This window comes from Argiope bruennichi, chromosome 3 (assembly GCF_947563725.1).
Source record: "Argiope bruennichi chromosome 3, qqArgBrue1.1, whole genome shotgun sequence".
Classification (NCBI taxonomy): Eukaryota; Metazoa; Arthropoda; class Arachnida; order Araneae; family Araneidae; genus Argiope; species Argiope bruennichi.
Window position 1 is genome coordinate 143370158 of NC_079153.1, and position 15222 is coordinate 143385379.

At 28.5% G+C, this 15222-nt stretch overlaps 1 protein-coding gene across 3 annotated transcripts in view; it reads left to right on the plus strand.

Annotated features, from left to right (window-relative positions):
* Positions 1-15222, plus strand: part of LOC129963834 (apoptotic protease-activating factor 1-like) — a 62581-nt gene that overhangs the window by 28642 nt on the left and 18717 nt on the right. For all 3 annotated transcript variants that reach the window (XM_056078407.1, XM_056078408.1, XM_056078409.1), the window contains exons 9-11: positions 11826-11982; positions 12612-12802; positions 14456-15097. In XM_056078407.1, the coding sequence (XP_055934382.1) occupies positions 11826-11982; positions 12612-12802; positions 14456-15097 (990 nt within the window). The remainder of the gene's footprint in view (positions 1-11825; positions 11983-12611; positions 12803-14455; positions 15098-15222) is intronic.

A 15222-nucleotide genomic window follows, 5' to 3' on the forward strand; every position in this document is an offset into this window, starting at 1 on the left:
AAAATTATTTTCCTAGTTTTATTTATATTGATATTTTTGTTTGAAATAAAGCAAAATGGTATTATGAGATCATTAATCAAATATATGCTAAATGGCAGGTATCAAATGTATCCATATAACTTAGTCTAAGAATATTAGCTTTAACATCCCCCTTTTTTTTTTTTAACATTTAGATTTTTTTAAAATAGAGAAGTGCATTTTCTTTTTGGATTTTTAACTGATGTGAATGGTTACATCACACACGCACGCACGCACACACACACACACAATTGCTATATAAAAACATTTTACATTTCTCACACAAATTCTTCACTTTTTAAAGTAAAACTACTTAATAATATTATTAACTAAAGCAATGTCTGTGCATTTTAACTCATATTTACTTTAATAATATGAAGGAAATGAATTTTTCTAACATAAAGCAGAAAATCATATTATGAAAATTAGACACAATCTGGGGATTAATAAACAAAATAAGAATTCTTATATGCGAATTTTTGTTTTGCAGCATTTACAACAGAAATTTTATAAAATATGCATTAGATATAAAATTTGATTCATCATTGGGCATTTTTGCATTTATCATGTGAACTTGAATTCATTCCATTCTATTTAAAATTAGAAGAAAAATTATTTATTTGTGCAAATTTGTTGTGATTTTCATCCAAAGTTGAAACTTTATATATTTCAGTCGGGGGAAAAAAAATACTTTATCTCAATGTGAAAGTGCAGGAATTAGAGTTATCAGAAATTACAAATCATTTTCTCATGTTTTATTGTTATTCTTGTATTTTATTTTATTCTTGATATACCTTTATTTCCAATTGAATGTATGGTCCCTATAATTGTCAGTTAAACTGAATACATACATTTAAAGTTCTAAATGTAGTTTCAAAAATAATAATAAATAAATAAACAAATAAAAGAAAAATAAAGAAAGAAAAGAGAAATTTCTGTTTGACCAGTTTTGCCTTCAGAATATAAGATAAGAAATTAAGAAAATGCAATTTTTAAAAAAGTCAATTGAAAGGGTATTTTGATAACTTTTTTTTTTTTTTGCATTATTTTGAACACTTGCTATTTACATTGCCTATGTATTTTCAATAGGTAAAAAACTAAAGTACATTTCAACTTTTTTTTTGGAGCATCCTATTGAGAAAGCACTCATTACTTATATTTGCATTATTAGTAATTTTTGTGTGTTATTATAATTGTATTTTAATGTAGTATGTATGCAATGTAAGTATTTTTAGTTATGCAATGATCAATTATTTAATGTATATTTATCAATTATTTATATTTATTTATCAATTATTTATATTTATTTATCAATTATTTATATTTATTTATCAATTATTTACTCCAAAGTGCTTATTGATTTTGTAATTTTTAATATGAATTTATTTTTTTATAAATCAGATGAATAACCGTCAATGCATGATAACTGAATTTTTAATTCCATTGAATTTTTCTTTTTTCTAAAGTTATGTTGTATAAGTATTTCTTAGTGAATGAATTTGCATCTAAATTTAACCGATTTCAAAATGTGTTTCCATTGAATAAGAGTACTTATTATTTCTTAAGTGCTTTTCTTCTGTGAAAAAGAATAATTATCATATCCAGAACTATAATTAGACTAAATTATATTATGGATGACTTAGATTATATTATAAAATGAGGTAAAATTCTAATGTGAATTTTTTAGAATGCATGTTATAACATCATAATTGGCAATTTTAATTGAATATGGGTAAAAATATATCTAATATTTATTTATAAGGAAATTATTAATGAATTATTGATGAAAAACATTGTAAAAATAATTATATCCTGAATATAGACTGATTTACAAAATATACAGTTAAAGAGACATCACCAAAGGAGACTGTAGGTTTGTAAAGTTCAAAAATTTATCCATTGCAGAACTGAATGATGACTTTCAAACTTTGCCAAAATTTGTTTTTATCTATCTACACCAATGATTATCATCAAAAGTTTCTTGATCATTGACTGTTCATCTTTCTCTGGTGAGAACAAATCTCAAAGAGAAAAATGCACCTTTTAAAGATCATTAGGTGGTCTTGCTTCTATGGTGAGAATCCAAACTAAAGAACCACTGCAATTCTTATTAAGAATTTGTTTCAAAGAACCTCTGATTGGTTTTACTTCTCTGGAAAGAATCAATACCAAGAAAGAAGCATATCAACTTGTCTCATGCAGGATGACTGGGTATTTTAAAACATTTGTTTCTTGTTGTGTAAATTTTAAAAAAGCGCTTATCTTCTATTAGATCAATTCTTTCTCTTTTTCTTTCTTTTCTTTAAATTTATCGAATTCTGCCTTGCTGTGAAAATTTGGGGAAGAAATCGGAATTGCATCACCGACGTGCATGATGCAAAGTGAGTGGTCATTACTGTCGCTGGAGAGAAGACCACTCACTGTTTTTATTGTATAATAATCAGGTGAAGACATCACCAGACTATAGTCTTTTTAAGGGAGTTTAAAGCATGATCCATCTGTCTTTGAATGTTAGTTTCACAATAGAGCTGCAGCGTGAATTTCTAAAAAATTGTTTATATATTTTTTTTCTCCTGAGGAGATAGTTTCATCACAGTATGCATAGTATTGGCTAATAGTTTAAGATAGGCAGTCTGTAACTGTGATAACTAATTTGTAATAATTCTAGCTTATTTTCATCTTTAGTCTGTAAATTACATGTGTCAGCAAAATTGGTGAATTCTTCCCACTTCTCTGATATTATTGATAGGGATTAATGTTTTAGGTATTTGAGTTGATTTGACAATTGGCCAAATGATAATAAAAGTGAATAGGATCTTAAACATCCCTTTTCTGATGTACAAACATATTAATTTGGATTTTTTTAGAGAATATGATTTAGAATTTACTCATAGTTTGCATGTAAAAATTCCCATTGTATTATTGCTTCATTATTTAATTATTATTCTCATTGTATTAAAAGCTTATCATTAATTTTTAAAAATGCAGTTGTAATATTTCACTGAAGAGCATGAAAATTTTTGACTGTATGGGCTATGAATTAATATTCTTCTGTTGAGGGTAGTATAATTAAGCTGTTAATTTTGAAATTTAACCATAGATAGGCTCACTTTTATTACTGGCAAAATACATACACAGTGTCATACCTACTTTTCTAGTTTTGTTTGTAGTAAATGTAGGAATCTTTTTCTCTCTCTCTCTTTTTATTGTACTGGAGCTCATGTCTGTTATTAAACTCCAGTTTATTTTTTAACTATTGTTAGAAAAGAGCTATGGTGGTTTAGTAGTAGCCTTCACTTTGATATAGATTTCATTGTACCAATTATATCTACAGATTTTTTTTTGAAGATTTTTTTTTTTTTTTTTTGATCATTTTGATATCATCAGGATCAAATATTCATTCACTGTTCTGATATGAAAGTTTAGAGACTAGGGTGATGATTCTGATATTTGACTATAATTTAATGTCAAAGTTTATCTTAAAATAGTCCATGTATACTTCAAAGTAGAATGTTAATTGAATTCAATTGAACTCTTATGGTGAATGATTTAGCTTTGTAGCAAATTAATGTTATGAATATTTTGTGGGAGGTTATTAAACTTCTAAAATGGAGATCATTTTTTTTTTTAATGAAGTCTCTTTGGTTGTTTGTCATGTGTAGGAATTGCAATATCGGACCAAAATTTTAACACCAGTATTCGATATTTTTTAGATCTTGATACCGGAATGAGAAATTTTAGAAAGAAAACACAGGTGTTTCTTTGCCAGTTTTATTAGGAGTGTAAATATCACACACACAAAAAGAAATTGTAACCTATAAATTATAACAGTGTATAAAGAATCGCAAAAAAGTTAAGGAACATCTTATTTATTTAAATCACAAAAAAGTAATAGATTCAGTCTGTAATCTATTACAAATTTTTGAAATGTGATCTTAAAAACATAATGCATCAATTGTACTGTCATTAAGCCTGGAACGTAATTTTGTGCAAAAATTATCAGCAATCAAAAACGCTCTTTCGGCATCTACGCTAGTTGGTGGTACTTTTAGCAATGCGTGATATACTTTTTCCAAGTATTTACTTCTAAATCCCTCATCTTCAAATAAATCGATTTCTTGTTGGATGGTTTTGGATATAGCTGATTTCTGTATTGTATTTTGGTTCATTGAAATTTTTTTATTTATCGCTAATTCTAATTTTTGGTCAAGAGACAATTCCTTTTCACTATCGACATTAGTATCATCATAATCTTTGATAACTGAACCAAATTCTTCTGAATGTGGATAGGTTTGTGGATAAAAATTTTAAGAAAATTTACTATAAACTTAAATATAAATCAGATTTGAACTGGTTCTTTTCTTTTCTTCTTTTTCATTTTTCAAATCATTATAATTTGTAAATACCATAAGACATTTTCTATTTTGGTATGCTTTCCTTCTGTGCAATTTTTCAATGTAATATATAATTCTTCAGATAGTGATGTGTGCTGTTCTTTCAGTGACTGCAACATGAAATTTATTGTTGCATTAGCTGTTAATAAATTAGAATCTCTCCTACATAATGCCTCAATAGTCAGTTTTATTGGAAGTAGAGCTGATACAGTTCTGGATATTAAGTCGAATTCACTATCTGAAAAATTAATTTATGTCGATTATTGCTTTTTGGATTGGATTTCTCAGTTTCAAAAATTGTTCCATCATTAGGAGTAAACTGTTCCAACGTGTTTTAGAATCAAATATTAACATATATTCGGTTTTATTTTCTGTTAGTATATATTTTAATAATATGTCATTTTTTATAGGGGAACGTTTAAATATGTTAACAATTCTTCGAACTTTATAAATTATAGGTGGCAATTCTTGATGGGTTAATATTTCATCCTCATTAGCAGTATCTTCTTCAACAATTACATTGTCATTATCTTCATTGTCAATATCACTCACTCTCTTACTCTCTTCAAAGTTGGAATACGAAGTATCTATATCCACAGTATTTGAATTCTTCCATTCTTTATTTTTTTGGTATAATAAATATGTTGTGTTCGTGCATCAACAAAAATAAAATGCAGACAACGTACTATAAAACTAAATATTACATATAGATAATATTGTCAAATTTACATCAACTTATTTTCCTTCAACATTCTAGCATCGTTTTTAAACAACAAGTTCCAAAAGTATCACTGTTGCCAATCTGAATTTTACAACTATTTACAAAATAAAATGTATAATTATTAAAATAATCGTTAGCTACTTTTAAATAAAATATTTACGATTTATGCCGCAACATATACTCCCCTACCAGTAACGAACGTTACGTTAGAAAGTAGGAAGTAAATATTTTAGTAGTAGCATAAAGGAGGAAAAAAAAAGTCAACATTTAAATTTTGAATCTCAATGGCGTCTTAATGATTCTACCAGTTCGAGATTGTTTTAAGGCTGGTTTAAGATCAGGTTGAGATACAGTTTCCTTGGTTTGAATCTTAGCTGGTTGGGACGCAGGTGTAATCTTCACACAAGTTGGAGTTGCAAGCTGCTCTTCAGGATTTTCTTGTGGTAGTAGATACGCTGGCTTTAATCTGTCTATAGTTACATTCACTTCTTTATTCTTTATCCTCAGAGTAAAATATTTTGGTGTACGGCTGATAACAAAATATGGACCTTCATAAGGGGGTTCGAGTGGCTTTCGTACTCTATCAAGGCGAAGGAAAACGTGAGAAGTTGATTCTAAATCTTTGTGCACAAATATTTTTGGATGACTTTTTTGTTGAGTTTCTTTTGGTCTCATCAATTCCATAACATTTTGTAAATCATTTACAAATGTTCCTGGTGACATATGTGGTATATTTGCATCAAAGAATTCTCCAGGAAGTTTGATATTCTCTCCATACACCATCTCTGCTGTTGTATAATTAGTATCGTCGTGGATCGCAGTTCGTAAACCCAAAAGTACTGTTGGTAACGTTTCACTCCAAGATACATTATTGTGGGCTTTTAAAGCAGCCTTTATCGATCTATGTAGTCTTTCTACCTTTCCGTTACACTGCGGGTGATAGGCTGTAGTATGTGAAAGCTTAATGCCGCAGATTCTTGACAGATTTTGAAATATCTCGGATGAAAATTGGGTTCCACGATCAGTAATAAGCTTCCAAGGTACTCCAAATCTTGCTATCCAGTTGTTATAAAAAGCTTTTGATATTGTTTCCGCAGAGATGTTTTCCAGCGGAATAGCTTCCATCCAATTCGTGTATCTATCTATACATGTTAGACAGTAGGTGTTACCATTTGAAGGTGGTAGTGGACCTACAATATCGATATGTATTTCTCGAAATCTTCCTGATGGTTTTTGAAATTCACCCAATACTGATTTTGTATGGCGGGTTATTTTAGACTTTTGGCATGGAATACACGACTTCGCCCACTGCTGGACATCTTTCTTAATATTTGGCCATATAAATTTTGAAGAAATTAATTTTACTGTTGATTTAATTCCCGGATGGGACAATCCGTGAAATTGATGAAATATCTTCATGCGAAAATGTTTTGGTATATAAGGTCTAATATGCTGTGTTGAAGTATCACACCATAAATATTTTCCAGATGGAAGAGGATATTTTTTAAATGACAAACTTGTAGATTTTTGACAGGTTCGAAATTCATCATCTTGAACTTGTTCCTTGGCAATTAGTTCATAATCTATTAAGGCAATTTCCTCAATTCTTGATAAAGTATCCGCTACCACGTTACTTTCTCCTGTAATGTATTTAATTTCTGTTGTGAATTCTGAAATATATTGAAGTTGTCTAATTTGGCGTGGAGATGCTTTATCGGATTTTTGCAAAAATGCGTAGATTAATGGCTTGTGGTCAGTATACACTGTGAATTTTCTTCCTTCTAGAATATGTTTGAAATATTTAATGGATAAATAAATTCCGAGAAGTTCCCGATCGTATGCACTGTAATTTTGTTGTGCGTGGTTAAGCTTCTTGGAAAAAAATCCAATTGGTTTCCATCTACCATTTTCAAGTTGTTGTAGAACTGCACCCACTGCTGTATTGGAAGCATCTGTGCACAATGAAAGAGGTAATTCAGGATTTGGGTGAGATAGCACAGCAACATTTGCCAAATCTTTTTTACATTTTTCAAACTGCTCAATGGCTTCCTTGTTCCAAGTTATTTTCCGATTATCTTTTTTCTTTGCTCCTTTTAAGTATTCGTGTAAAATGGCTTGAGTACTAGCGGCGTTCTTCAAAAAACGACGGTAGAAATTAACCATTCCAAGGAAAGTCCGTAGTTGATGAATAGTTTCTGGCAGTTTAATATTGAGAATTGCTTTAACTTTTTCAGGAAGAGGTTTTGATCCTTCACTTGTAATTAAAAATCCTAAAAATTCCAGTTCTTTAACTCCAAAAATAGATTTAGAAATATTAAGTCTCAATCCATATTTTTGCAATCTATCAAAAACTAATTTTAAGTGTTTTACGTGTTCTTCTTCTGTAGTCGACGCAATTAAAACATCGTCTAAATATGGGAAAACAAAATTTAGTCCTCTAAATACCTCATTGATAAATCTTTGAAAGGTGGAAGGAGCATTACGCAAACCAAAACTCATTACATTAAATTCATACAAGCCGAAGGGTGTTATAATAGCAGTTTTTTTCTTATCAGCTTCATTAATCGGAATTTGGAAATATGCTTTATGCAAATCAATTTTAGAAAATATTCGAGTATTCTTTAAAATGTGGTTGAAATCTTCTAATCGAGGTATAGGGTAACAATCTGGTATGGTTTGAGCGTTCAAACGTCGATAATCCCCACATGGTCGGAAGGAACCATCTTTCTTAGGCACCATGTGAAGAGGGCTGGACCATTGTGATTTAGATGGTCGAATAATATCATTTTCTAACATGTATTGAAATTCCTGTTTTGCTATATGTAATCGCTTGGAATCCAGTTGTCTAGCTTTGGAATAAGTAGGTTGTCCTTTTGTTGTGATAAAATGCTCAACATGATGTTTAAATTTAGATACTGTTAAATTAGGTTTAGTTAATATTAGGTATTGTTGTAACAAATTAGCATATTTAGAAGTTTTATCCAAAGTACTAATAACATCATCAACAGATATTGTTGTTACGTGGTGTCGAACGGACAGATTAGTTATTCCATCAATAAGTTGTTTGTTATGAATATCTATTAAAAGCTTAAATTTATTCAAAAAGTCAGCTCCTATTATTGCTTTATCAACTTTAGCTAATATAAAAGGAAATTTAAATTCTCTTCTAAGTCCTAAATTTAAGTTCAAAATTTTAATTCCATAAGTAGGAATTTCTGTTCCATTCGCCGCATATAGTTTAAAATCATCTGTTGTTTTATTTCGATGAGTTGCAGGAATAAGACTAACATCAGCTCCTGAATCCACTAAGAACCGCAGTCCTGTGTTTTTGTCCTTTACAAATAAACGAAACTTGCGGCTTTCATTAATATCAGCAACAGCGGTAGCCGCTAATCCTGTTGCATCTTGGAGTTTCCCGCCTTTTCGCTCCAAGCACATGGCGAGTAACATTTTTCAGGTCGGCAACGATCGCCAAATTTAAAATGATAAAAACAATATTTACCTTTCTGGTTAAATCGCTTAGTTGAACGACTGCAGCTTCGACATATATTCCGGCGATGATTTATAAATTTGGATCTAGAACGGTCATTTATTTGCAGTGAATCAATTTTTTGTTCTAAAGCAGCTATTCTTGCAAATAAAGCATCAGTATAGTTAACATTTGGCGAAACAGCACAAACTTCCTTTTCCGATTTCATCTCATGAATTTTATCAGCCATCGTAGCCAGTTTGTCTAAACCTTCTTCACTTACAAGAAGAATATTTCGAATAAAATCAGGCATTTTATCCAGCCATAAAGATTTCAACACTTTTTCTGAAAAATCGTCCGCTCCTAAATTTTTCATCTTCTGCAAAAGCTGACTTGGCTTGTTATCGCCAAGGTCTATTCCAGTAACTATGCGCTGAATTCTCTTGTTTTCACTTTCTTTGAACATATTTAAAAGTCTTTCTTTCGCCAGGGCATATTTATTAGGCTTAGTGTCCTTAATAATATCCCATATATGCTCAACATATTTCGGTTCAAGCTGGGAAACCAAATAGTTGAATTTAGTTTCTTCAGTAGAAATTTTATTTATTTCAAACTGAGCTTCAACTTGATAAAACCAAATGTCTGGTTTTTCACACCAAAATGGTGGAATTTTTATGCTTACTTTATTTGCTTCGGCATCCATAACAGTAGTTGTTTCAGTCGTAGAATGTTCGCTAAAACCAGGGTCACCAATTGTTGTGTTCGTGCATCAACAAAAATAAAATGCAGACAACGTACTATAAAACTAAATATTACATATAGATAATATTGTCAAATTTACATCAACTTATTTTCCTTCAACATTCTAGCATCGTTTTTAAACAACAAGTTCCAAAGTATCACTGTTGCCAATCTGAATTTTACAACTATTTACAAAATAAAATGTATAATTATTAAAATAATCGTTAGCTACTTTTAAATAAAATATTTACGATTTATGCCGCAACAAATACATCTATTACTCCCAATTGAATTCCATGAGCTTAGCACAATGGCTGATTTGCACCAATTAACTTTCCAACTTTTTTCTTAACTGTTGCTCCATCAGTCGTTATGGATACAATATCTTCTTTCATGGATAATCCATGTTTCGCCAATTTAGATTTAAGCAATTAATTAAGCCATTAATTAGCTAATTTATTTCCTCTGTTAGGGAGACATAAAAACAAAAATGCATACTATTTTGCTATGTTGGTGATCCTTGAACATATAGTGGAGACAGTTTTAAAAATTTCTAGTAAATACCGAAAAAACGGTATTTAAACTTGTGAATACCGGCATTACAAAATTGTACAAATGACTCAAAATGCCGGTATACCAGCATTGCAATCCCTAGTCATGTCTAAAGGCTTGCATAATAATTTCTATCCTTATGTATTATTATGCTTTATTACTTATTTTTTTTATCATTTTCTTTATTTTTAAAAAAATAAATCTTTATTAAAGATGTTTATGAAGTATAAAATGTGCAGAGTAAGAACTTTTTAATTCATACTGAATGTACATCATTGGCTAACCTGTAAGAACTTTTTAATTCATACTGAATGTACATCATTGGCTAACCTGTAAGAAAATTAGAATTTAATAGTGCTGCATTTGAGAATGGCATGTATTTTGAAATAATTTTTTGTCAGAATGTATGGTTTATATTTGAAAGTAATTGCAATATTATTTAATAGATTGTATGCTAATTATCAGTATAAACATTATTTAATATATCTGTTTTTATTTGAAGTGGGATTTGACATTAACCAGAACTTTTGAGAATTTAATTTGCTAATGACCTCTGATGAATGAATTTAACTTATTGACATGAAAATTTCAATTGATTGCTGCAATTTGTCATTCTTTCATTTCATTGCAGTTTCACATTCATCGCAACCTTTCATTTCATTCATATTGCTTGTATCATTTTATTTTATACTAGCCACCTTAACTCCTATTTTAATAGCTTCTTCATCAAAATATTTTAAAGCTACAAATTTTGATAGTCATTTAATTCATTCATATTATAAAGGCCTTCAGCCATAACGTAATATGTAACTAATTTTCTGTTAGCTCCCGTAGAATTTATGCATTAAATTAAATTGGACAAATGGTTAAATCACAATTAATATAAGAACATTTTTTACTGAAACAAAGCATTTTTTTAAAAAATATGACTACTGAAAACAGATTCGGTGAGTATTTAAACCTTATGGGCACTAAAGAATATTTTTCTTAATTTATGTAATATCTCAAGAAGTTTTCTTCAAAATTTTCTCAGATTCATCATGAACAGATCAATTAATTACCAATGTTTAGTTTTAAATGCATGAAACTCTAAGAAAATAAGCAGAATCCTTTGAAATAATCGGTCAGAAACATGTCAAGCCTTCAAAACCAAGTCAGTATCTGTTGAAAATAGAGTTATCAACAATCAGAACATAATGCACATGCGTGAATTTTTAATGTCAATTACTGTGACTCAAATACATGAATTTTCTACGCCAGTTGGGGTAACGCTACGCAGATTAGAAATTTTTAATTTCCTTTATTCTGTTTTATTTTAATTCAAAAGTACTTCAGAATGAATCTGAAAGATCAATGAATTAACAATGCTTAATTTTAAATACATCAAACACTAAAAAAATAGAATAGTTTGAAATAATCGGCCGAAAATATGTTAAGGCTATCCTCATTAATGTGGGAAATAAAACTGAAGCCTTACTCATTTGGAGGTGGGGAAATGAAAAGAGTATTTGGCGGGAAAGTTAGTTTTTAATTAATAATTAAAATTCTAATTAAAAATTAAAAAAGGGACCCTAATTGTACATTCCCGACCTCCAAGATAAGCATGTGCCAAATTTGGTAGCTGTAGGTTGAACGATCTGGCCTGTAGAGCGCCAACACACACACACACACACACATTGAGCTTTATATAAGTATAGATGGGAAAAAAAATATTCAAATTTTTTAACTTAATTAAATTCAAATGTTTGCTTACAATGCATTATTTTATGGTTGCTGCTAAATACAAACAAGGCTTGCTGATTACTAAATTATTTATTTTATACAAAAATCTTGAATGATTTTAAAAATGTATATCATGTTTTTGGTCAAAAAGTATTTTTTATGTAAAACAACTGAAAATAATTTTCATTTGTATTTGTTCCATTTATAGGTATGGAAAACATCAGTTGTAGAGGTATCAAAAGCATTGTATGGACATTCAGATGTTATTAATTACTGTTCTTTCAATTCTAAAGGAGATTACTTAGCAACTGCTTCTTCTGATAAAACAGTTAGAATTTTCCATATTGGAGAATCACTCACATCTAGTAAGTTTCATCTTTTATAATATTTTAGTAGAAAACATTTATTTTGTTTTCTATTAAAGCTAGCTTTTTTTTAAAAAAAGAAATAATGACAAAATTTCTTTTCTTTGCCAACTCAAATGAAAAAGGGTTCTTTTACCATTCATTATGTTGAATTTATTGCTTAAGAAATTTTTGTAGCTCCTTCATATCAGTCTAATTGCAATGTACTTTCACTTTTTCTCAGAAATCACGACTATTTTTATAAAATTCGATTCCGGTAGAATTGCCTTTATGCCACAGTAATTTAAAAAAATTTCATTTTGTATTTCTTAGCTTGTTTCTTATAGTTAGTTATTTTGAAAGATAGTTATATTCTAAGGTAGAAAAATCTAAAACTCGTAAAATATTGATAAGGATAATATAATTCTTAAATAGTTTCATATGAACGTTTCATTTATAATTTTTGTTATATACTAATGAAGATTAATTTATTTAAATAAATTTAAACTTTATTTTGTTTATAAATGAATTGAGGTATAAACATTTAAAAATTCTTTGGTAGTTGAAAATTTTAGAATAACACGAGTGCTTTGACCAGAATGTACAGGAATAAACATTTAATTCTAATCTATTAAAATTCGTTTGTATAGGTGGAGACTATTCAAAGAAACGAATCTCCATCCCTAACTTCCAACAGAATAAAAATATTCAGATGTATGGCAGTCCTAAGGAAGACAATTCAAAAGTAATTTTCACAGAACATGGGGATGAAGTTATGTGCTGTTCATATTCACCTGATGACCATTTTATTATTTCCAGTGATTCTGGAGGAAAAACTTATGTGAGTTGTAAAATTAAAATTATTTTAATGTTTTCATAGTTGTGATATTTGTTTTTATTGTTTTAAAACTTTATTTGAACAAAGATTCATCTAGCATTTCTTTATTATTTTGATAACTTCTTATTTCTTAAATAAGAAGAAAAAACATAACAGATTTTTATTAAAAAATATTTTATATTTGGTATAAAGATGTTCTAAATTAGTTGATTTTTTATATAGTATTTTAGAGAGTAAATGATATCTGTTAGAGTATTTTTTTAATTTTCTGTTTTTTAATGACTTTGTTTGATATTCCCACCCTCCTCAAAATTAATAAATTTTCAACCTTCTAGTTGTTTAATTATTTTGATCTTAAAGGTCTGAAAAAATTAGTGAATGAAATAAATGAATCATGCTATTTTTTTGTATTCAAACAAAGATTTGACATCTTAAAGATATTTATCTGATATGTATATTATCTTATTTATTTATTTTTAGAAAGTTCCTTTAACTTATCTGCTGTTGAACTAAACATGGGTGAAAAAGCAAGTTCATAACTTGGTGATTTTTAAGAAATGTAATTTATTAGTCAAAAATAAGGGATAAGATATTTCATCTTTGTTTATTTTTGAAATTTTATATTCTATTAGTAATATTAATTACTTAGATTTAATTAAAATTCCTAAATTGTTCAAAACATATGGAATAGTTATTCTAAATGTATAGTGATTATTGATATTGCTCATTGGACTGTATCTTGTACACAGTTGGGATTGATTAGAAACATTATGATTTTAATCCATAAATCAAAGTGATTCAGGACTAAAATTATGCTGTTTCCTTAAGACTGAGACATTTATTAGTATTATAAATTTTACTCTAGATGATCGATTTTTTTTTCAAGATAGAAATGTTAGAAATAATCTTTCTTTATATTCTTTTCACAATTTGTTTGTATCATTTCTTAAGTGAAATTCAGCTGAAAAGTATGACATTGTCTTATTTAAAAATTATAGTTCAAAATGATATTAAGAATGATACTTGTTTTTGAAAAATTATGTAAAAATGGAGAATTTTGAACTTTTCTATATACTAAACATTTATTATTGGATGTTCTGTTTAGCATGCTGCTTAGATAAATTACATCTAAGCAGCATGCTAAACAGAAGGTAAATAGTTAAAAACCATAAATATAAAATGCTGTTTTCATTATGTTATTACATTTTTAACTGTCAACTTATATTTGTACTAAAATAATTACTTATTATTTGAAAAAGTAAACAGTTATTTGAACTAATGTTATAGTATTGTTACAGATATATTTCAATTCAAATTAATTTGTGTTTTTTTGTTGTTTTGTGCATGTGTGTCTTAAACTATTTTGCACATATTATGCTGTGGTGATCTATGGTGATTTTTTTTCTTTGATTAGAACTTTACTACAAAATGTCTATGATTGTTGATTAAGGTATGCATTAGTTTTATCATTCTAATATTTTTCCCAAAATTGTATAAAGATTTAAAAAATTGTAATTTTTGCATAATTTAAAATTTTACTTAAAAATACAAAACTTTTTATAAACTTAATCTTTAATAGAAATAAGAATAAAGAAATGATTTCATCAGTTTTGAATAAAATAGAATGTAATTTTGAACTTACATATTTTTTTACAGGTGTGGGAAGTTGGTACTGAAATAAATGAGCAGGATTGGACAATCAAATATGTGAAACATCACAAGCAGCCATGTTTCTCTTGTTTCAGTAATGATGGCAAGATTTTTGGGACAGCAATTTATGATTCGATTCATTTGTGGGATTTTGAAACTGGAAATCTAAAAAGAATACTTAATCATAGTAATTATCCTTTTAAAACAATTGTTTTTACACCTAATGATAATCATGTTCTCTCAGTATATGATAGTGTTATTACCAAGTGGAATATAACAAATGAGAAGGAAAAGTCTGTTATAGATACATGCCCTGACAAATCGTATGTAATATGCAGCTGCTGTATATCTCCAGATGGAAATTTTATTGCCTGTGGAACAAGTGCTCCTTCTGTAATTATTATTGGTGCACATTCTCAAAATTTTGTGAGATATTTGCAAGGACATGATGATAATGTCATTAACGTGATGTTCTCAAAAGATAATAAAAAACTTCTTTCTGTCTCTTCAACACAATGTATTATTCATGACATATCAGAGCTGACTGATACACCTCAATGTGTCTTTGAAGGAAATTTAAGTGTGCAGAGGCAGAATAAGGAATTAGATATCATCATTGCTTCTTCAGTTTTCTTCAATACTGTAGAGGTATGTTTTTTGTGTCATTTCGAATTTAATCTTTCATCTATGTTCATCTATTAATATTTCTTTCAGTTTCATGAAAAACTTAAATAATGTGCATTTTTGAAAGGAAAAACAACTTTATATTTAGT